The sequence below is a fragment of the Eurypyga helias genome, unplaced genomic scaffold (assembly GCF_000690775.1).
Source record: "Eurypyga helias isolate BGI_N326 unplaced genomic scaffold, ASM69077v1 scaffold334, whole genome shotgun sequence".
Classification (NCBI taxonomy): domain Eukaryota; kingdom Metazoa; phylum Chordata; class Aves; order Eurypygiformes; family Eurypygidae; genus Eurypyga; species Eurypyga helias.
In genome coordinates, this window is record NW_010246573.1 from 93,358 (window position 1) to 117,708 (window position 24,351).

A 24,351-nucleotide genomic window follows, 5' to 3' on the forward strand; every position below is an offset into this window, starting at 1 on the left:
CCCCTGACCTCTTCCCTTGGAAATCATGCCAAGCACCTCTCTATACCTCTGCACACGCCTCTTCCTTAGGGGTTGGCTGGAAGGTAGAGCTGCGAATTTTCAGTGGGCAACTTGTGGATTGGCCACAGACCAAACCTTTGCTCTGATACCAACCATATGCACTTTGAATCCTCTTTAAAAATGTGTGGGAAAGAAAGCTCCGTAAGGGTCAGACTTTAAACTGAAATTCACTGCCTTTGTGAGAGAAGGCAGCTAGAGGTATGTGATGTTTATTTGTACATGACGAAATAAACCAATGAAGACATGAATGCTTTTTTTGCAGTAACAAAAGCTGTGAACATTTCGTCAACTACACAAGCAACAGTATTGCAAATGGCAAAAACTGCAGTCAAGCCCACCAATGAATCCATCACGAGAAGTAAGTGAAAGTTTCTTTAAGCTCATTGTTGATGTTGTTCTAGTGGTTGTTCAGGAAATTAAGCAGCAGTGCCTCTTGGCCTGGGAATTTGTTTTACAGATGGTGAACACTTCAGTGAAATCTTGCTGGTGTGCTAGCAGCGTCCTCTTGGTCAGTCTCAAGGCAGCTCCAAGCCAGGCCTAATCACAGGCTTGTTGTCAGTGGGATGACTCACCTATGGGACAGGGAGCAGCTTTCTCTGCAGCGAAGGGAGCCATGTCCCTGTTGATCTTCAATTTAAATTAAATATTCTCTTGATAATTTAAAACTTGGCTGTAAGCAGGGCAATAAGTGTGTTTTGTGTGTGTGCATGTGTGTGTACACAAACTTGAGGAAATAATTCAAATGTTGTTCCTTTATTAGACTCCACATCTTCTGCACCTAATACTACTACACCACAAATAATACGAAGTACAGCACAACCACCAGTAAATGTGACCACTACAGCAACAGATAAAAGTGGCAGCACAAACAACAGTAAGTGGTAATTTCATTGAGAGATTTCTGATTTATTGTATGCTACATTTCTGTAAACCAGTATGCAGAGCAATAAAAGGAGGTAAAAAAGGGTACATTAGGTCATGGATTTGGAGGTTTGGGGAAGCAGAGCTATTCATTTTACCATATTACATATCTTCAATGAATCTTGTCCTAGAATGTTATATTTGTAGTGGAGGTGATCTGAAGCCATTACACAGGATTTGAATCTCTCTGTAATTGGGAAAGATGTATTTGGAAGCTTTTAATTTTTTATATTCTTCTATGTTTTGATTTTTTTTAATAAGCTTTTAATCATAAATGTATGATTCTATCTGATCAGACTGGTGTCAGAACAGCCCCCATTGTTTTTTATTATTATATATGTTACAGTGCTACAGTTAATTATGTTCTATATTATTATGAGTCACAGTACTGAAAGCAGAGAGGTGGTACTAATTACCCTGCATCAATCTTAGGAAATAGTTTTGTTCCCCATAAACCTTCAGAATAACGTGTGTTGGACCAGTGCATCAGACTGGATTCTAGAAAACAAATTTTCTTTTAAAAATACGACATATCCAGCAGATATTTGGATTAATTCAAACAAGTATGATGGCATCCAAAAGGAGCCCAGTAAACTTAAGATGAAATACAGTCTCACTTTGTTGTCTATTAATTACAGTGTAAATGTTTAAGTATTTTGCTGAACCAGAGCTTTGAAATGCTCAATTTTTTATACTTAATTGACTCAAAAAATTAAAACTAAGTACTCCAGATATTTAATTCATCAGTCAGTGGTACACCAATGTTCTCAGACTTGATCTTTGAGCATACTGAACTGTGACAAATTATTAGAACTTGACTTCTCTTCCCTTGGTTTCCTTGCATAAAAAGGGACCTCTATGAAACAGCCTGCATGCTTTCTCTGTGCAAATTCTCATTTAAAGCTACCCCTCATGGACCCAACCCTGCTAAGCTGCCTGGAGAGCAATTACCCTTTCACTCAGTGGTTACATCTTTTGTTGATGCAGCTTTTCTGCTCTGCTTGGCATAGGGAGAAGTCTGATCATCATCCCAAAGTCTTTTGACTTTTGGCTTGACTTTTAAATGCCAGTATCTGTGAGTCACAGGATACAGTTGGAGTGATGCACAAGCTGCTAAAGTGACACCAAAAGCCACAAAGAATATTTTAAAGCTTGCATTTGTGACCCTGTGGGCCTGTCAAAAGCCCACAGCATGGTGCATCACATCACGGGTGTGATTCCTAGTCCTTTGGGTTTGGCAGAGGTTCCTGGCTTGTGGGTACCAGAGCAGCACAGTCACCTGGAACTAAACTTTGGTGACAGGTATTGCTCCCAGCAGGGAAAGAAAAGCTAACAAGGAAAGGCATACCTGCCAGTGCGGCTTATCTCTGGCCACTGCTCTGCACCGATGCCTGGAAAAAACTGGTACTGGAGGTATGATGGAGCTGGGTGTGAAGTTTTCACCAATGCACCTCCTTTCTATTCCTCTTGTGTTCTCTTCCTATAAGCTAGAGTTCAGTACCTAGTTACTTGGGTTGTGATTTGTCTTTTAAAATCCTCATTTAAGCTAAAAAAGCCCCAAAAAGCTTGTGATAAAAATGGTTGACAACTGAACCTAAAACCAAGGCTTACCTGCCTCTCAGTTCCCTTTGTAAACAGGAAAATTAAAGAAGACTGTCCTGTGTTAAATTAAAGAACAGTCGTGTGTGAAAAGATTTTTTTATTTTCTTTCAACACTAAGTAGTATTTGGAAAAACTGTGTAAGTGAAAACCAGTTTTAGTGGGTTTTAAGGCAAAATTCTGGTCTAGCTTTCAAAAGTCATAGCCTTGGCTTCAGCACAAAGGGGCGGGACAGCACACAAGGTAGTGGCTTTGGGACAGGGCACAACCCTTGTAGAAAACCCACAGACCCCTCGACCACCATCTGGCTGCAGGCTACAGCCACCTCTGTTTTCCCCATGCACTGGTGTGGCGAGGTGCCATTGGCTTCACTGCAGCCTCCCAGCCCCCGCCGGCATCCTCAGCAGCACCGAAGACTGGGGGACTTGTGCTTCCTGAAGCGAGCACAGGCGTAGCAAGACTTCTGAACTCAAAATGGACAGGAGGTGAAAGTTGATTAGTCTCTTTTTCTTTTTCACTAGCACTCACTTCTACCTCTTTTTGGGCTGGCTGTGTGGGACAGAGGCAGAAATTGGCGGTGCCTTTATGACACTTCAAGATTTATCTTTCCTACACCTGATTCAGAGATTTGACAGGGCTTCTTGTCTCTGCTGCAATTTCTGTGCCTGCTGTCACCTTTTATTATAAATTCAGAAAAAAACCCCAGTGTTCCACATGTTGTGAAATCATGCAAAAAAGTTTGTCTTTTTATTTCCTCTGCCCACCAAAGTCTTCAATATTGTTTTCCTCTGCAGGCCATAAACACAATCTCACCCTCTATGCCTTCCTGCCTTGTTTATTATATTGAAAGCCAGCAACTAAGTCCTGCTTTCTTAACAAGGGCTCAAATCCAATAGCTCGCATTTAGCCAAAAGTGTGACCTCACTTGTGCAGTCCAGGCCCCAAAACAAGAATGGTGCCACACTACAGCAAGTTGCATCTGCAATGAGCAAATCGTGGGACACTTGGAGTTATCAAAGAGAATATGAAATGAAATCCAACAAAAGATTATGTCCTTCCTCCCAGGAGACAGAGCAAGCATTTTATGCAAGATCAAGGTATTAAATTACAAGTAAGAGTAGATTTTTGGCTGTTGTGTCTCTAATTTATCTCATGCCACTCCCCTGGATGATGATGAATCATGATGCAATGAAATATGAAATATTAAAAAGTGAGAGAAGGAGAGAGTGGAGGGGATACTTTTTTAATCAAACTACTGGTAATTAAGATGGAAGCTTTATTTCCGTACAGCTACCATAACAGGGTTATGGTAACATGTATTTCTCAATTGTCCTCTGGTTGTTACCACATGCTATAGGTAAGCACTGAGGACAGTTGGCTGCTGAGACATGTAATGCAGAGAGATGTTGTTTTAAAACATGTATTTTGAAATACTTGGGATTTTTGGCTTACCAGAAAATGTAAAGCTGGCAGAGAGCAGATGCAATCAGCTATGAGTGTAAACATTGAAACTGAGATCTGCTTGGTTACCTCCCTAGCCAATTTCCATTCCTCTGAATGGGTGTGAAGTTCCATTGGTTTTGCTACACTGGGATTTTTCAAAGCTTTCATGAATGCATTTGTTAATGCAAATGGTTTCTCAGGCTATTGATTAAAGGGTCAAGGACTATATGTGTGTTTATGCTAAAGATTATGACCTCAAGGGAGAAGATTTAGTCTTCCATCTTAGAAAGTCCTTGTCCTGTCATTTTAACATGGTTTGGGTGCACTTCCTTCTGCCTTGTAAAGGTGTTTCCTAGATTCATCGATTGGCCAAGGTAAGGATCTATATTCTTTGCACTGCAGGGTGTATATGCAGAGTGTTTGCTGCTTACTTGAAGTATCTTATAATGTCAAAGCTGGTTAAGTAACAGCCTGCTGTAAAGAAAATTTAAAGTACTTTCGGGAAATGCCAAAATATATGTGGATTATATGTAGGTTAAGTAGAAATTCATGCTAGGATCAAGTAAGAATATGTGTTAGATTTCAGTTGGTTAAAGAAAATGAAGGGTTTTCAGAGCACAAAGAGTAAGGAAATACCTGAGGCTCAGACAGCATCTTTGCAGAGCAGCTTCAGGTTCCCTGTTGTTGACTATCCCTTTGACAAATACGTGTTAACACACTGTCATTTATCTTATCAAAATATCAGCAGGGAGAGCTGCATCACCACCAGGGAGTTCTGCCACTGCAGCAATCAGCCCCACTCGGACAGCTATTTTACAACCTTTACTGCTTCACCATTTTTACTCATAATCAGCTGTTGACAACAAACCATTAACAGATGATGTGGGTGCTTTTGCAGCAGCAGCAGCCACCCTCCTCTGCTGTGCTGCTTTTCTGTGAGCCCAGGCCTCCCCCTGCCAGGCAAACAGAAATCTTTGCTGCAGCTGGCTGAGGCGAAGCGTGATGAATTACTGCAGGGATGTGTCAGTGGGGACGGCAGAACTGAGTCACCGTGTGCCTGCGCAGAGTCCCCCGCCTGTTCCTGCACAGAGCACGGGCACCACAGTACGGACTTGAGCTGTCTCCTCCTGTTGAGATCAAATTAAGCCTTGCATAGATATGAGTTATGGGATTTACCGAAAAGGCAGATTTCTAGCAGGCGTACTGTGCTGTCAGTGCTGCCGTCGCAAACATGAGCAGTGGCTGGATGTGAATGCTTCTGTTCCCATAGGCTTTTGGCACAGGCTACTCGATCTGCTAAATGTGTTGATGGTAGAGCCTGTGCAGCGTATTAGGCGTAAGGCTTGGATGCTGCTTAAAAGCTGCTTCAAAGCCACAAGTCAGCAGAGAATTGGGTTGCTAGGATTTAATCTTACAGTAGTACAGTGGAATTAAGGGAACCTTTCCTGTAAGGCTGCATTTTTTCATCTTGGAAGTGGTGAAAACTGGCACACAGTTTTTCACGTCTACTTCACCCCTTGACACCAGAAGCTGGGAGCCTGTTCTGTAGTCTGATGAAATAAATGCAACAAGCTTCACAACAAGCCCTAGGTAAAGGCATGAGGGAGGATGATGGGAAGGAGGGAAGGTTGAATTTAAAAAAAAAATAAATGGAGGCTATTTCATTCCTCCCTTCCTGATCCCCCACTGAGGCATACCCAGCACGCAGCCCGTGTTCCTGAGAACAATCTGTTCTCACAGCTCCCAAACACAAGAGGAGCACCCAGGGCTGGGCTGCTGCCAGGACTGATACGATGCCTGAAACTTGTGATCCCTATGGGAAAACAGCTCTCTGCAGGGTTATGAGGCAACTGGCTGCCTCCCTCCTCATCTCTCCCACACACTTGATCGATTGTTTTGCAGGGTTCACAAAAGATATTTGCGTTCAAATGTCTCTGCACATGAAGGCATACTGTTAGTCTGCCTTTACTTTTGATTCTCCCATGCAACTTGGTACTAACTTATGCTAAGGGAGACAGAATATGGTTGCTGTTACTGTTAGAAGCCCATGCATCTTAGAGAGAAGAAGGTTCTTCGAGGGTTTTGTCCTTTTTTTTTTTTTGTTTAATTGATCTCAGATTAAAATTAAACATTTAAAATTTGAGTCTCAAGCAACCGCAGTAAGAACCAAAAGAGAAAAAAGTTAGCTTTTAAAGCTTCATTCAAAGCTTCTATGATGAGAATGCAGGAATGATTAAAGTTCTTGGATTCTTGCATTATACTATAGTCAAAAATTATGTAGAGGGGCTTTTTACACTCATCTCTGTTGCAGATTAGGCTTGCATACTGAAGGGGTAAAATGCTGAGGTTTCTGGAGGGAGCTGACAGTGAAATTATGCTTCTCATTCAATAGAATCCCAGTGAAAATTTTAAGCATTTAAGCTTGTTTAGCATAATTTTCAGTACAGTTTTCTTCCATGACTAGATCTTCAAAGACACCATCCCTGGCTGTCTGGCTCATAGAATCATAGAATGGTTTGGGTTGGAAGGGACCTTAAAGATCATCCAGTTCTACCCCCTGCCATGGGCAGGGACACCTTCCACTAGACCAGGTTGCTCAAAGCCTCATCCAGCCTGGCCTTGAACACTTCCAGGGATGGGGCATCCACAGCTTCTCTGGGCAACCTGTTCCAGTGCTTCACCACCCTCTCTGGGAAAAATTTCTTCCAACCTAAATTTCCCTGCTTTCAATTTAAACCCATTGCCCCTTCTCCTGTCACTACAGACCATTGTAAAAAGGGCTTCTCTCATTTCCCAAAGTTGTATGAATCCACTGACTCCAGTGCTTCAGTTCACTCATTTATTTTTGAAGCTTGCCTCTCCAAGGTATTCACTTAATAAACAAAAGGGAAAGGAAAGGGACAAGTTAAAGGTGTGTGGTGGTAGAATTAGGGAGCTTTGTGTGTTGGGTTTTTTTTTCCCTGAGAAAAGTGTTCTTTGAGGGGCCAAACTGGTAATCAGAGTTTCTGAATAAAACATGAGATGAAGCATTCCTCAGCGTTAAGATGTTGCATGTTCATGATGTTGCACTTGTTTGACTAAAATATGTCTTAAAGTTGTTTTAGTTCCAGTGTTTGAAATTCAGATGAAGAGACACTGAAAACAGTTTACAGCTCAGTCGCATCTCTGATCTATATCTGAAAGGAAGTATAAGGCTACTCTTGGGTACCCCTATGTTTTATTCAGTAGGCATTGTCTTGCCTGTTATTATGCTGAAGTTTGAGCATAGACATAGGAATTATCAGCTGTGCTGGAACAGCTTAAATTCTCTCTTGTTGTCATTTGGTGACCTTCAGTTCCACAGGCTGAGGTGGTGCCCTGCACCTCCATCTTGGACCCACCCTAGGCTGCAAATCTTGTGACACAGGTGGCCTCTATTGACTGTATGAGAGCAGAAATAAGAGACCGCAATTTTTCATGCAGTAATTTTCAGTGATACATTATTTCATTTGCCTTAACAGCACAAAATAAAACAATTAACTCTGTGCTTAATTAAAATCCTTAAAACTTTTTACAATATCACATTACGTGGCAGTTGTGGCTGAAGCTTCTTTTTGTTTTCTTTTTTTTTTTTTAAAATGAAGGTTAAAGATAGAGGGCAGTAAGCAAGCTTCTCTCATGTTTATGTTTCTGTGGGTTCAAGACTGTCTAGTTGTTGTGGGCTCTCAAGTCAGAGCTCTAGGCTGTCTTCTGACACACATGTGAAGCTCTTTCTGATCCTAGAATGTGCTTCAAAGATGCCTTAACTATGCCTTAACTAGTAGTACAGCGTTGTAGGGATTGTTCACAGAATCATTCAGTTTGGAAAAAAACTTTAAGATCATCAAATCCCACTGTTAACCCGGAACTGCCAAGTCCACCACTAAACTATGTCCATAAACATCATATCTTCATGTGTCTTAAATCCCTCCAGGGGTGGTGACTCCACCACCTCCCTGGGAAGCCCATTCCAATGCATGAGAACTATTTTGGTGAAGACATTTCCTAATATTCAATCTAAACTTCCCTTGGCACAACTGAGGCTGGTTTACTTTTGTCCTATTACTTGTTACTTGTGATAAGAGCCTGACACCAACTTTGCTACAACCTCCTTCCAGGGAGCTGTAGAGAGCCATAAGGTCTCCCCTCAGCCTCCTCTTCTCCAGGCTGAACACCCCCAGCTCCCTCAGCTGCTCCTCACAGGACTTGTGCTCCAGACCCTTCCCCAGCTCCGTTGCCCTTCTCTGGATACACTCCATCTCCTCTGTCTTTCTTGCAGTGAGGGGCCCAAAACTGAACACAGTATTCGAGGTGCGGCCTCACCAGTGCCCAGCCCAGGGTTTGTCGCTTGACAAGGGGTTACTAGAAGCTGTAGTGATTTCTGACCTTAAGTCTCCTCTGTGATGGTGGGAGCATCTGTCTGGGATATGGTCCAGGATCTAAGGCAATGCTTATACTGTTGTATCTTATTTGAATGTCTGCCTCATTTCCAGCTACACAAGCAAGTGGAACACAATTGGCACAAAATGGGAGTTTGGTTGCTTCATCTGCTTCATCCGCTTCATCTGCTTCATCTGCTTCATCTACTAAGGCATCGTCTTTTTCTTCTACAACCTCACTACAAAAAACCACTTCTGCTCCTGGAACTTCAGGTGAGTCTTGAAAATATACACTATATTTTTCAATACAAAGTTCAAAAAATGCAAATAATTTCTAATGTCCTGTTCACTTGCTCATTGTCCTAGATTGAGAGCCACCTCCTTATTCATGCAGGGTACGCTGTGTCCATGAAGTTATGATGAGTGATGGATGAACTTCAAAACACTCAGTTGGGATATTCAATGTCATTACAGGAGGTTATAAATTAAAAAAGATAATAGCAATCTTTATATATGCTGTATGTGATCATTGACTGCCAGAGGAAGTCATTGAGATACATTTTCTGGCTACAAAGCAAAGGAGACAAAGGAGAAAACAGCTATAATTTTTACAATTGTGAATAAATCCAGAGGGCAAGTTAATGCATGTTACCAATTAAATGACATTGTTCAAAGTACAACATGGTCACATGCAAGGTCAAAAAGACATTAATCCTTCCCAACTCCAGTCTAGTATTATTGTTTTTCTGGGTGTGTTTTGGTGTATTTAGCCACTAAGCAACACTGCAGTGAATGTAGATGCCAGGTCATGTGAATGATCATTTATTGCTTCTAGCTGGCTTAATTTTCCTGGACTTTGAAGAACCACTTATTTGGGCTTTCTTAAGGTCTCTTGAGCCTTCAGTTCACTCGATACTTACTTTCAGCTACACGTGTGTAAATCTAATAAGGATGCTACTTTTGTTTGTGTATCCCAATTATTATGAATGTTTAATTCATAAACAAGGGATACAAGACTTTTTATAACCCCTGAATTGTGTTTCTGGGAGATAAGCATGCACATGTAGTGTGGTTTTTCCTCATAGAGGATAGGACTGTATATATAAGTGGAGTATTATCATATGCTCAGGACACAATGAAACACATAGAAGCATGCAAAAAGATATTATAATAATAAGCATTTTAAGAAAGTTGGGATTTTTTTCACTTTCAATCCAAGGCCACTGATTTAGAGAGGATTTTTTGCACTTATTTCAATAAGTCTATGCTGTGTAATGCATATATTGTGAGCTATAGTTACTTGATTATTCTGTTAGGTTTCGTGTCTTTTGGCAGCCAAATGCATGGTATGGAAACCTTACCTTTGGTACACTACAATAAGGCAGTAAATTACAGTGTTTTTCATTAAAGGTTCTCTCGCACAGGTGAATTCTCCAGGTTAAAATGAAATTGTAATACATATCTGGCTACAGATCACATGCATTGAATTACCTATTACATTGTTTGTACAGTTACATTTTACATTTAAGATTTGCCCAGAAATTTTTACAACCTTCCTTGGGTCTGTTTGTGAAAGGCATCATCTTACTCTGATCACTTTGCTGTAAAACCAATTAATCTTCTTGAGCTCTGGGACTACCCAACATGCCAGGACTGTAATTGCCTGGCTGAGAAAGAAAGGGCCCATCTATCCAGGGGGAGTCACTCTAGGTGCTTGGCATAGACAGTACTCTGAGTTCCCATAAAACTGCCACTTCAAAATCACTTGCTCCTCCACCAGGAATTCCACACTTAACACCTTTCCTGTCTCCTCACAGCAACAGCTCCTTGCTTCTTTCTTGCAGATTAAATACGCAAGAAATCCCATTACTCGCCCGGATGAACTCAGGTAGTTTATCCCAAATGGGTGCACCTTTACACTACCCTTGCTCCCTTATTCTTTGTATTCTCTGACTTTCATGAAAAGATGTTTTGGTTCCCTCTAAACAGATTTCATCTCCTATGTACAATCGCTCAGAGCCAAGGGAAACCATATGCTGTACCCTAATAACTTTTAAAGCAATGCAAGTGTGAAGCCAGTTGTTTCATTCGGTGCTGAGACTGGAAGAATTGCTGTATCTCTTACTACCATTAGATTATTTCTTCCCAGCTCTTTGAAATTTCACATTCAGGGGCTTCTGTAGGGACTGGATACCTTTTGTTCACCAGAGCAGAGGCTGGTATGCGCCTGCTGGAGCCCATAGGGAATAGCAGAGTTCGCAAGCTGAAGGCACCCAAGCCACAGCTTCTGAGTGGGAGCTCAGGGGAAGACAATTAATGTGAAATTGATCCAAAACAGAACGTTTCTATTTGCTATGCTCAACCAAAATAATTCAGCTGGCTAACCTCAATGCAAAAGAATATATTTAGTTTTGAGACCATTTTCCATTAAAAAAACCCAACCCTGTTTTGGTGAAAATTCCCCTTCTTGTTGCAGAAAAAGCGCATTTTGAAGACAAATTTCCAATCATCCATATCAAAAGATCAGGGTGTGGGAGGAGTGCCACAAAGAGCTGGAGAGCGACTGAAATGAGTGGGGGAGCCTAGGAAAGAACTTGGAGAAACATCAGAGAACAGTACTGCTGTATTAAAGAAGATTGAAACCACCAGCCACAGAGGAGGGGCTGTGTAGTGCTCACTCAGGCTAGGGATGGCAATAGCAACTGTTTTTAGCAAAGCCATTGACACATACACTTCTTTAACTTTGGCTGTCATGTATAATATACCTCCTACTCATTCTCCACCTCCACAGAGGATTGCTTGCTAATATTTAATTTTCTCCTTTTGTTTAATTAATGAAAAATTGGAGATTTAATGGATCAGTCTGAGAAACTGCAAGCATTGTAGCTTTTTACTCTGTGACCTAAACAACAAAAAAATCCATAAAGCAGTATGAGTTCTAGCTCACACATCAGGGTGGTAAGATCAAATGATCTATTATAATAAACTGTCAGATGAATCAACCTGCTGCATCTATTGATATCTTTATTGCACTCCTCCAATTGTAAAGCCTACTCACTTGATTCACAGGAGGCATCTCCCTAAGCAAAATCCTTATGAGTAACACAAGCAGGGTTTGACTCTTTCTGTACCCAAACTGTGTAGGAACTCTGGATAGTGATATTAGGTAAAAATTACCCACCATGTCTTCAGGTTCTTCACAAAGAGCGAGAGAGACAAAAGATTATGTGCCTGGGAGATGGAAAATATAGGAAAGCCTCAGTAAAAACAATTACAGATCTATAGCATGGTCCGGGCAAGGATGGTTTTTTAAAGTTCTTAATTTTGCTTTGATTTATATTGTGGTATCCCCTCTGAGTAATCAGCCAAATTTATTCATTTGTTTTGCCAATGAACACAGTTCCATGTGGCTGCCCTCCAAAAACAGAAGCAGTAAAACTGCAGGGATCCAGGCTGCTTAGGTAGCGGCTGTTGAAGAACAGAGTGGAGAGATGTTAGTTATTGGTCTCTTTCTCCATCTGTCAAGCTTCTAACCAGTGCTCAACTGACTCAGGCAGGTATTTTCAAATCAAACCAGTGTCACAGGCCAAATTTTTTATCCCTGTCCTTCTTACTGCACGACAAGGATTCAGCACAGTCAGTGTTGCACACCCCACTTTTCGTGATGAATCTGGAAATCTTCCCAGATTATTTATGCAGAGCATCTGCCCCCTAACTCGTCGCCCCGAAGGATGTGGTAAGCTCTGAACAGGCAGCTAGAACAACTGCGGTAACCATCTTAGCAAGCGAAATGCTGCCTTTCCTCGCCCTCTTTCTGTACAACAGCAGTGTGTGACCTCACCACCAAAAAGGGTACTGGATGGTTATTTAGAAAATGCAAACTGAAATCAAAAAAAACAGCTTTGTTTGTGTGGCAGGGCTGAACAATCTCTGAACAGAGAGAGAGAAGGGCACAAGATTTTTTGTATTAATTTTTCATGCTCTAGCAGAATCTGGGTGAGATATCTTTGGAAAAGATGCTTGTAGTTTTATTGTGCGTAGATGTGTGCAGGTTTTAAAAAATATCAAAGGCTCAGGAGGCTCCTACAGTCCTTGAAGGAAGGGCAGGGGGCCGCTGTCATGTGTCCTACCTAGGATCGTTTCTGCTGTCTGGCTTTACTGAAGTGACAAGGTTGGGCCAGGACAGCAGCATGGGTTTTGGTTGTGCCTGCGGGTACTGAACCACAGGTTGCCTGACCCTTCCTGCTCACAGAGCCTAATGTCACCTGTATACAGCTTTGACAAACCTTACCTTAAGTCTTCAGGGTGAACCTGGATATTGGTCCCAAGCTTGACATGCTTTTTCTATTGATTTATTTGCTCTAATTTGAGCCAAGATGATTCACTTTTTTTGCAAGAGTGAAGCTAAGGGAAAATGTATAATTATGTTATAACCTTGGGTGGTTTTCTCAGGAAAGCTCAACCTTCCTCAGGCTTGGGAGACAGAACTTGAAATTTCATAAGGAAAGTGACCTATTTGTAGGACCTGACAAGATCTTCTGCCTTTCTATGCACACACAGGGCTTTACCTTTTGCTTGTTCAACCATTGCTGTGTGATCACATGGTATTTTTTCCATGAGATCCCACCCCTTGTAGGCTGAAGAAAAGGCAGTATTGGGTAACAAACAGTCATATCGTATTTGGATGTTTCCTTAATGCCAGGTATGTGCCCTGTTGCATTCTATACTATGTGTACTTCTAAACCTCCTTTGGCAGGCGAGTTACTAACTTCCTGAAAGCTTTTCCTTAACTCTCATCGTTAATGTTGCCCAAACAATGCTGTAAACACTGCCTAATGAATCATCACAAAGATCCTCCCTGAGCAAGGTGACACTGCTATTTGCAGACGGATTGATGAAATGATAAAAAGCCGAGGAAAAGTCTCCTCTGGATCCTAGGAAGCCAGGGTGAGATAACTGTATACCTTCAGAGTACTTAGCATTACTAATATTTAGTATGTTCAAGTGGAGGTCTCACTGCTGACTTTTAAGTACTTGGCTTTTCAACCTGAATGTGCTTTCCATGCATGTTTGTGATTAAAATGCAGTTAAAGCTCTGTCACATATATCATTAGGAAAAGGGGTTATTTGCATCCCAGTGCCTCAAGTGTTCTGTTTTTAATTGGGTGTAGAGAGGAGGAAATACAAGAGCAGCCATTCTGATTTTCAAGGAGTACAGTCACAGCAGTAGAATAATGTGCTTCACTTGTGTTACAGCTGCGGTGGTAGGAGCTTTCTTTGTGCAAAGCCTCAGTCCACAGCACAGAAAGTGCAGCGAGGGTGAAGATTGTGTTTGTACAGGGACTCTGGTCAGAGGAGGAGCTCTGCAATCCTGGGCACTCCGGGGAGAGGCGGAATGCCTGCCTGGAGTTAAAGCTGCCTTCACACCACTCCCTCTGTGATCTCCCAGACTGGCACAGCTGGGACACGGAGGATGTGCTGGTGGGTCACGTCCTCCCATGAAGCTCCTGAGACAAGGCCAAATGCACCATATACCCCACAGATACTGTGGCAGCAGTGAACCCTGAAGAGACCCAATGAGGAGGCCCTCCAGCCCAGAAGACAGTGACCAAACACTGTGATCTATATCTCAAAATAATGAGCAACTGCTAAGGATATAGTGCCTGAGGGATTTTTTTCCATGGTAACTCCAGTAATCCAGTGTGAGAGGCCTCACCAGGCAGGCAGAGTGCCAGTCACTTGCCCCTGGCAAGAGGCAGTCTGTCTTGTACACACAGATAAATGTTTTGCTGCCGTGTTCACACAGATGGATATTCTCAAAGACACGGACGAGTTAGGTATCCAGCTCCCTTTGACTTTAGAGTGATTGCAGAAGAGATTTAATGCAACGTAATAAAAATGGCTGTGGGAGTGATGGTTGTCTGTGACTAGCCTCCAAATGTGAAGTATTCACAGCCACCTTAATTTCCAAGCATGCTACAGTCTAGACACACAAAAGCAGCAGCATACTAACACAAATCTAACAAAAAATTAGTGTTCTGCACCAAAAACTTGTGAAGTGGCTGGGGGAAGCTGACAGTAGCAGGCCAGTAAGCATTGTTCACAGCACTCTGCAAGGTCCTTTTCTTATTCATTACCAATGCCTCTTACTGCTGCTGCTCGGCAGTCTGCTAGCCAAAAGCACCAAGAAAATTAATGAAGATTCATTTTGAAAGGTTTTTGTGACATGTGAAGACATGTCTCAATTAGGCGTTTGTGGTTCTTTTAATTAAACACTTATTTGTCAGTTAAATGCCAGCTATTTACTCCCAAGCACTTACTTGGTTTTGGCAGGAGGAATTTTTTTAGGAATGTATCAATTAATTCAGGATTTTCTTCTCTTAAGCAGAATAAAAACCCAGCGTAGGCTGTGCTTCGGGTTCTGCTCCCATCTATAAGGGAGTCTTTAGACCTTTAACAGCTCAGAATTTCTGGGCTTGGGAACAGTGTCAGCATATCTGTTCTGGGTCAGCATTTCTTGTGGGGTTACTGAACTCGTTGCTAGGGTCTGCCAGCTTGTATGATGTGATGACTCTGGACATCTAACCTTAAAACAGTTACTAACAAGCCTGTTCCTTCTGTTTTATTGCAGGCCTTCCCATGTCGACAGAATCTACAAGTAAGAGCTCTGTGCACACTGGTGAAAAGGGTTGGCGTGGGGTGGGAAGCGGGCAGCCTGAGGGTAGGGAACAAGGAGGCTCTGAGGGAAGAATGAACCTGAAGTGTAGTACAGAGAAGCAGAGGAGTGATATTCAAGTTGTAGCAATGAGTAACTTTGCTGTGATTTCATCTGAATGCCATTTTGAACTAGCAGATGCTGAAAACAAAACAGGGTGAGAGCACAAAAAAAAAAAAAAGTCAGGCCTGGCGTATTCCATGATGCAACGGGAAATTGATATAAATAGAGTGTTTACCAAGGAGCTTGTTCTTGTCAGTGGCTCACGTTCCTTGTCCTGTGGGTAGAAGCAGCAGGTCCCAGAGTAAGGCAAGAGTTTCCTGTGCTAGTAAGCCTGCATTGTCCTATTTTCCTTTCTCTAGGCTTATCAGGAAACAGTTTCTTCTGTACTGGTCCCTGCAGTTCTTGCTTCAGCAAAAGCTTGTCCCTCCTGTTACCATGATGGATGTATTACTCCAATGGTTATTCTTATCCCAGATTGTCCCATAGCTGGAAAATATCTTCCAGATTCCTTTTCCAGATCCTGAGAAAGTAAGCGGGATGGTCTGGCTTATGAGAAACTTCAATGAATGAAGTGGATATCTCAGTTAAAGGTTTTAATTCCTTAATAAATTTTATTCATTCAGTAGTCCTTCTTTTTAGCTATTGTATTTCTCATTTTTTGTCTCAGGTAGTTAAAATGTTAGACTATGGATTTTTCTTTCCTGCATTATTCACATCTTGGTCATTTAACAGAGAACTAGGAAAATAACCAGTGAATTAAGATCCTCAGTTTTTCTCCTGAGGAGATGCTGCACAAATGCAGGGATACACGTTCATATTTTTCAGTGTAATTTGTTTCTGTTGACATTCTCAGTCAGTATCCAGGATAACTCATTGCTGTGAGTTGCCTGCTGCCCAGTATATCATGCAGCATATCAGATAAGGTAGTGAAAAGGGCAGTAGTATTTCCACAGGAAATCTAAAGTAATCACATGGCATTACAAATTCATAATAATTATTTCAGTCACCTGACGATGGATTATAGTTTCCACCCTTACAATATCACTCCTCAGCAGAGAGGCACCATGGAGAGAGAACTTCTGCTTTAAAGAAACATAGTGATTTTTCAGAGATAAAGGTCTTGGACAATGATAATTTCCTGTACTACAGCATCAGAAGGTCTCAGCTGTGGCTGTATTGTTTAGGCACCACACAAGCACATAGTAAGAGGTTTCAGTCTCTGGCCAGACAAATGAAAGGGGGAGATGGGGGGAAAGGAAAAAAAAAAAAAAAAAAGAAAAGGAAAGGAAACAGAGAAGCTAAACAATATGCCCCAAATTCCCACAGCTACATAACAGCAGAACAAAAATGAAAACACGGCTCTCTCAAATCTTCCCCTTTGCACTACCAGTCAATCCACATAAATTTTTAAGTAAGACCATGTGGCTCATACTTACCTGGAAGATCCAGTAGACTGGCATATCCAGCAAACCTGTGGAGAAACTGGCCCCTGGCTGTTCTGTCCTTTATTCCTCTTGCATCAGGAGACAGCATACTCTTACATGTCTGAGCAGACCAGTAAGTTGTGAGAATGGGAATATGGGCAAGGAGAGAATAGTGGAGAAAAAAACAATTACCAAAACTTTTATCACTAGTTAACCTGAGTTTTTAAAATCATTGCAGCAAGGAACCCCTACAGGGTTGGGACAAACAAACCTTGTTTGTTACTCTAATTCAGCAAACTAGAATTACATGTACAGCCTATACAAAAAAGTAAAAATCCATCTGTAAAAAAGGTGGACCTGACATACAGAGACTTAACAAAATTGTGTTCTAGCCCTCAAACGGGTCCTGGGAAATTGGTTTTAATAACCCAGCTGATTTTGTGTTTTCTACCTATCAAGTGGACCTCACTTCCGTGCATCCCTACTGGTATATGAAGTATAAATGGGTACTTGAGCAATGAATCAGAGCCTGCAACAGAGCCTCAGTGGCTGCTACTCTCTCACTACTTGCATACAGAGCTATACTCTCTACTAGCCCCCCTGCTTAACAGACTACCTTGCCCAGACGCCTTTGAGAGACATTTCTGGTATTTAGATGAACAAATGGAAAAGCTTGGCCTTGCATAACAACTTTGATGCTAGGCATCTAGCTATCCATTTGTCCACCTGGTCAGCTTCTTCAGTGGCAGTAAGCACACGTCTGCTCAAGCATTTATCCAATACGGAATACAATCCTGTGTGCTGTAAAATGTAACTGGGGAAGCATTGATGATTGCTTTTTCTTTTTACTCTCTTGAAGTCCAGTGATTGTTTTTCCACAGACTGTATGCAACAAGGTAATAAATATCTTGGGTTGTTGACGCCTCACTCAAATTCAGATTAGTATCTGAAGGTAGAATTGCATTCCTTTAAACCCTGCCCTAAAAAGTGCCCAAGGGTCCCAACAGTCTTTGTTCTCCCCAGATGTGGCAGAGAGAGCACGCACATGCCCTTATAACACTCAACTCTCAAGAAAATCTTAACCTCCATAAAGTGAAAAGTTTGTAGCTCATAATCTGTAAATGGACAGAGCAGATGATCCTATGCACTGCACCTGTGCAAAATGTGTGTTCGTTCTAGGCCATGCTAGATAAACTTCTCCACCCCTCTTGCCAAGTTATCCAGGTATTATTGAGAAGTACTATAGCCGTGGACCACCAAATGGCTGCAGAACTGGGGGCACAGAATTTTTTGGGGGAGGGTAATTATCTGGGGGGAGTTTTTTGGGGAGTTCTGGCAATTACATGTTAACCTGAAAATCACTGTTTCTTTCACCAATCTAGCTTCTGACAGTTCTGAAAACAAGAATGTGCCAGAGAGCGCTATCCACTATTCTAGTGAGTGTTCCTGCTTTATCGTTCAGCTTTTGAGTTTTCAGTTGATAAGTTTGACTTTGAATGAGGAACTGGAGTAGCAGAGAAATGAACCTGGCAGTTTTATTTCTAACCATACCAGACGTAGACCCTATTACAAACCTAATTTAACTGCCTGTTATAAAACTCCTCTCAAAGAGATACGGAGCTTAACAAGTTGCCACCACTCTCACTGGAGAGCACACAATTATTCCCCAGGACTGGAGTGAAAGTCATAAAACTGAAAAAAAAAAAGTGAACAGTCATCCCCCGTGGGAGAAGACACAAGAAAACATATGAAAATGCTGTTCATATACTGTTATGAGTACATATTATGTGAATATATTGTTATGAATATATTATATTAGTATATTGTTCATATTGTCATGGGAGAGAAGAACTAGGAGGGAGGCTTCTGCAAACTTGATATTTTCATGATGCATGTTACTTAATCTTTTATTTTAATATTATGCATCTCTAGGGCAAGAGTGTTGCTGCAGATATGCTATTTCCTACCCAAAGTACTGGCTTAGCAAAATGTTTGATGTTTTTCCACTGTAAACTTGTCTCCAGGTTCTCCCTCTAGTCCCATAGATGCACACACATGTCTGTGTGAATATTAAATATTAATTGCATCAAGAGCCATCAAAGATGCTATTTCTAAATAGCAGGCGTGCATGATGGCTGATGCTGAGGAAGGCTGCGGGAATGCAGCCGCAGCCTCCCCCAGCACAGGGCTTAGCCCAGCAGGGGAGAGAAAGCACCTGCTAAATTTGAATGTGGCCAATGGCTGCCAGAAAAAAGATAAATGGGGAGAAACTGGGCTTATATATTTCCCTGGGAAAGCTTCTCTTTGTTACATAATTCTTTCCTTTTTGCTTCTTGGCTGGGAAATACCTGTCAGGAAATGGCAGATGGTGGGAAATAATAAAAGGAAAGAAATGTCCTCATTTAAAAAGGAGATCTTGCATTTTCTATCCCTGGTTGTAAGTGCTGTGGGGAATGTTACTGAGTTATGTAACTCCTTGGTGTCTTTCTGGGCGTGCAATGTTAAAAGAGAAATAATCACTTCAGTTGCTGAATTTCAGATGACTCTTGTTTTCAAAAAAGGGGAAAAAAATTGCATGTATCAAAAATTTATTCCTGAAGCACGGATGTTTTGCAAAACCTTTGGGGCCCATCAACACTGGGGGTGAATCATGACTATTTTGGTCAAGATTGTGGTGGGCTCAGTTGGGCAGGTGCTAAAACCTCACCCTCCTACAGAAAAATGTGTGAAACTGGCTCCACAGGGCAATGCAGGTGCCAGGGAAGGACTAAGGGTAGTGGAAGGAAGGTGTCTAAATCCTCCCTCCACAAAGGCTGCGAGCCTGAAGCTTGGCGGGTGCGGGAGGAATGACAGGAGCAGCAGGTTACCCCACTCCAGAGAAATCAGCAATGGTTGGTGATGTGGAGCCGGACGTGCCTCCCGCTTTTGTGCATGGGAGTGTCTGTACACAGCAGCAGTGCAAGCCAAGGGCAGCAGGCAAAATGATGTTCTCCCTCTTTTGCAGGCGTTATCTTGCCAATTGTCATCACCTTGATAGTCATTACCCTTTCTGTCTTCTCACTCGTGGCTTTGTACAGAATGTGCCAGAAGAAAACTCCAGGTACTTGGTTTACTTCCTCTGTGGAAGGAAAAAGATCAATATGCTTTTTATTATGAAAATATCTCTGGGGTCTTTTTAGATTACCTTAACCATAGATGTTGCAGTAGTCGGATAGGAAAGCTTCTTGTATTTCAAAGTGTTTTGCCTAAAGTGGGAAAGTAACACTTCATTTTCAAAATCAGTAGGAAGAACAGAGGGAGCAAAAATGTCTGTGATTTCTAGAGAATATATAATGCCATAAAGCTTTTTGTTCGTGCTTTTGCAGCTACAAAGAGCTAGCAAACAGCTGTGCTAACACAATCAGTCAATCAGGTGAAAAATGCAATGAAAACTAAGTTTGGGGATATTGTTAAACGAAATCACTATATTTATTCTACCTCTGCTCTAAATACAGGCAAAGAAATATCAATGCTTTCTTTTAGGAAATCCCTGATATCTACACACATACATTACATATAAGTAAAATTTTCCAGTTACGGTATAATGTAAATGGGAACAAAATCCTCAAGCAAACAATATTTTCAGAAACAGTAATTTTGACAGCCCAGCTAAAGCCCGTATCTGTTTTGCTGCTGTCCATGAAATACTTAAGATAATGAGGTATAATTCCATTAAATTCCATTTGCCGAATGTTTCAAAGACTTGTCTGAGTGGGCCAAAGGCAGGTGTAATTCTCTATTAAGTGAAAACCAGGATCTGAATTCAGACTGTGCTTTTTCTCTCCCTGCGAGCTGGCATGAGTTAGGAGACCTGTTTAGAGCTTCAACTGTGATATCACCAGGCCTTGGAAATACAAGATCATAGCAGGGTGTTGAAGCTGTAGACCAAGGCAAACAGTGTGTCATAACCAATTTAGCCAATGACATGGAAAACCAGACCCAAATAAACAGAGGAAGATGTGATCCTTGCTTAGGAAATTACTGAATATTTGGAGTCAAGAGGTAAAGGTGTGAGGTGAAGAACATTTCCTCGCCAGCCTCCCCCATGCACAAACGTCTGCAGGCACAGTACTAGCAAATTCACTTGGAAGCTAGAGTAGAAGGATATCTCTGGTGCTTCGTGCAGGATTTGTTCGGATGTATCCAGTGGGCTTCCCCCATGGACAGAGCGCCCTGTGCCCAGTGCCATGGGCTAGAATTGGCTTTGTGTCTCTGGTATAACCCCTTGGCCCCGTCCATCTGCCCGCACTTGCACATCAGAATAGAATATGTTCAGTATATGACTAATTTTGGGGAGAAACCCGTTCCTCATTGGCAGGGATGACAGACCCTCTTCTCATATCTTAAACTCCCCAGAGCGTACAGCCTGGCGGTTTGTTCCCTCACTCCCCTCAGCCTGTGTCTTTTAGCTCAGTTGTTACGTACTCAAGGACTGTTGCATGCTCACCTCTGTGCCAGCTACCCAGGGATTGGGGAGCTGCAGGGGAAAATGTGTTTCTGTTGTGCTCTTGCACAAGTCACTTATCAGTCTCCCTAGTTTCCAGAAGTCTCGATTCGAGCAATGTCAGTTTACTTCCATAGATGACATGGGAAGATGAACTAGAAAAGCACCAATTACCATTCGAGCGGGTTGATTGTGTTAATGTACTTAATGCAATACTGCAAAATCACAACTGAGCTTTCTGCTAGCAACATGTCTAAATGTTTACTTATCTGAGTTCCAGCAGTCAAAATGATATTAACTTTGTTCCTTCTTCCAGAGAGACAAGAGAACGGCACTGAACAGTAGGTTGAATCCTGTCTTTTCATTGCTTTGAGATATAGATTCACAAGTGGGGCACTTGTGAATGCAGCAGATTCTTCATGAGACTTTCTCTGATCTTCCTCTGTTTAAACATAATAAACGCTTGCTGCCCCTTAGCGAACTATCCTGTTGAAAATGACGCACTTGCAGTTACTGTACACCTGTATGCATGATAAGCAGCTGTTCCAGCATGGATAGCAATGTGATGGCTCTCAAGTGTTTTGCAGGGCATCCTTTTGAAATGGAGAAATGGCTTATGCTGTACCACAGGGCCAATTTGCCCAGTCTTTTTTTTTTTATTTTCTTCGAATTTTGCCCCACTGATTGGGGTTTTTTCCCCCGCTATTCTTTCCCATCCCCCTTCTTTTGTTCATGTTTTCTCCCTTTTTAATGTTCTTTATTCTGGATTCTTTTTCTCATGTCCCCCATTATTTAATTATCCTCTGTCCCATCTTCTCTCCACTAGTCCATTTGCAGGGCCTCAGTTAAAACAGTATTGGCATAAGGAGTTGCAGGAGGGTGAAGCCGAGAAAGATCCATTAGAAAATGCGTATTAGAGGCCATTGAGTCTGGCTGTGGCCTTCGTTCTGCATGAACAAAAGCAGCAGCTGATTTACTTGCTAGCCCTGACTCCCTGGACATAGGAAGAGGTCCTTCTTGCAATTCAACATGGCTAAAAGCCTTGTATTGACACAGAAAAAAAAGGTGACTCCCTCTTTTCCCTCGGATGTACTTTTGGAGCACTAAATTGACTCTATAGTCATGCAACTTGACTTATTACATATTTTAAGAGAAAGGCGTTTTCAGAGATATTGGTATATGATCCCATGCAAAGCCCATTTCAAGCTCACCAGTGTAGACTGGCATAGGTGCTGCGTCCTCTGGATCATAATCTGAGAGTTTTGTTTGACTGACCAACATGCATGCTGAGCTGCATGCTGACTGCCTGCTTAAATGTTTTCTGACTTCAACAGGGTCCAATCAGATAAAGAAGGAGTCAAACTTCTTTCTGTGAAGACAACTTCTGCTGAGACTGGTGAGTGTTTCTTCTGTGTATGTCTGTCTCTCTGAGCCCAGAGAAGAGCAGTCTGGAGATGACATTTCCAATAGTAAAACCATCTTCTGTTCTTGTCAGGTCAAAGTCAGTGCAAAAAAATCCCTCTACAGTGCAAATTCCCAGACTGGGGGCCTGTAGAGCTGCAGTGCAGCTGCACTGTGTGAGGTACCAGTATTTGGAAGTGAGAAGTATGACTGGTTTAGGGAAAATAAATGTTTAACATAGTTGATGGTAATTGATCTACAGCTAGGCATGTTCAGGAGTAACCACGATCATGGTATTTATCAGCTAGATCTGGCTATGCAAAGAAGTTTAAGGACTGGTAATAGCCCAGGGGCCAATAGGTTTGGGAGTCAGTGCTGTATGTAAACAGGGCTCTGCTGGAGTTGGTGTCAGCAGTGGTAATTCAGCCTTGTACCCAGCCACCCTTTGCGTTCAAAATCCTACTCTCACTGCAAATTCCTCTGTTCTGTGCCTCATTGATCCAGTTTCTTGTGAAGTATGTGCATAATAAAACCTAAAGGAACATAGGTTAGAGATATTATGCACAGAAAAAGCAAATCTCATCAATATAAGCCAAGAGACGGATGCAGTTATAAGTTCTGCAAGAAATAGAGTAGCACAAATAAGACTGAGGCAGAACAAAATTCTGTCTAATCTGATTCCCAGCTATTCAACAATAACAACAAGAAGAAACCTCTCATGGTACAGGTACTCGTGGTCAAACTTCCTCTCTTCATCCACTGCAGCTCGCTTCCTCAGCTGTGTAGGTCTCACCTTTGCTCCTGTCTCAGCTGTAGAAGTCCTTCAGGAAGAATAGCCTCTGACTTTATGTTTTTTAGGTATAAAACCCTTTTATTTTTAAGACTTCTGGCCGTCTCTTTCCCCTGCTGGCATTTCAGAGGTTCCCCAATAGCTGCTCTCCCCTTTCCTCTAAATTCTCAAGAAGTTCTCTGAAACACAGCACTTGATCTGAACTATCCTCCACTTGCTGTCAGGGCACAGTTTGCACTTTTCAGCCTCCTCTGCAATTCCCAGAAGCTTTTGCGCAATCCAAAAGACCCACGGGGCAGCTCTGGCAGTTCTTGCAGCAAACAGCGGTTGTGCAAGGTCCCTGCAGCCCCGCAGGCACAGGGCAGCACACTAGCAGGCTAGTGGGGATGGAGAAACACGCTCCGTGGCAGGCTGCATGATTCTGCCTACTGCTGCTGAGCAAGTGCAAACTACGCTTTGGCACTCAAGCGACTGCACTTCAGAGCTCTGTGATTTGGGATTTTTTTGTATTCTTTTGTTTAGTATACGTCTTTCGAAACGGACTTTTAACTTTATTTTAAGGGGGAGGTAGTTATGTGGATGTTTACATTTAAAACCATAGTATTTTTTTTTTGAAAGCTGAATAAAGTCAGAAACTGGACTTCATAGACATTTTTTGATGGGTTCTGCCCCCATAACACTTTCAACAATAAAGGAACTTCATTGGCAGCAGCAGAATTATTTGTGTTTTACAGCAGGGTAAATGAGAAAATACTCAGGCTCACTTTTTTTTTTTTTCTCACAAGATGAGGTCTGGTGTCAGTTAATCAGCTACTGGTTCCCCATGTATCTGAATTTCTTCCATCCAAAGGATGCTTGATATTCTTTTTTACTGAAGTATGATGTATGCATGCTATAATCGGAAGGTATGAGTCATAACCACTTAGAAGACAAGATTCTTGCCCTCTTCTCATTAATACAATTCATATTTAAACTAGCTACCATTTTCTCTTGAATTTTTACATCTTTATATGTTTCAAAATTAAACATGCTTTCACAGAAATGGAAGTCCCCTCTTTCCCCAGGTTTTTAGAGACAATACTTCTTAAATTGATGAGGACAAGGCTGAAGTACTT

General features: G+C 41.9%; 1 protein-coding gene across 1 annotated transcript; it reads left to right on the forward strand.

Moving 5' to 3' along the window:
- Positions 1-303: 303 nt before the first annotated feature.
- Positions 304-22,441, forward strand: EMCN (endomucin; the record flags this gene model as incomplete). Its single annotated transcript, XM_010150427.1, has 7 exons — positions 304-418; positions 821-934; positions 8,535-8,693; positions 17,945-17,998; positions 19,567-19,662; positions 21,362-21,386; positions 22,380-22,441. Coding segments are annotated over exons 1-7 (625 nt in total), but the record flags the coding sequence as incomplete, so codon positions are not given.
- Between the last annotated feature and the right edge of the window lie 1,910 nt (positions 22,442-24,351).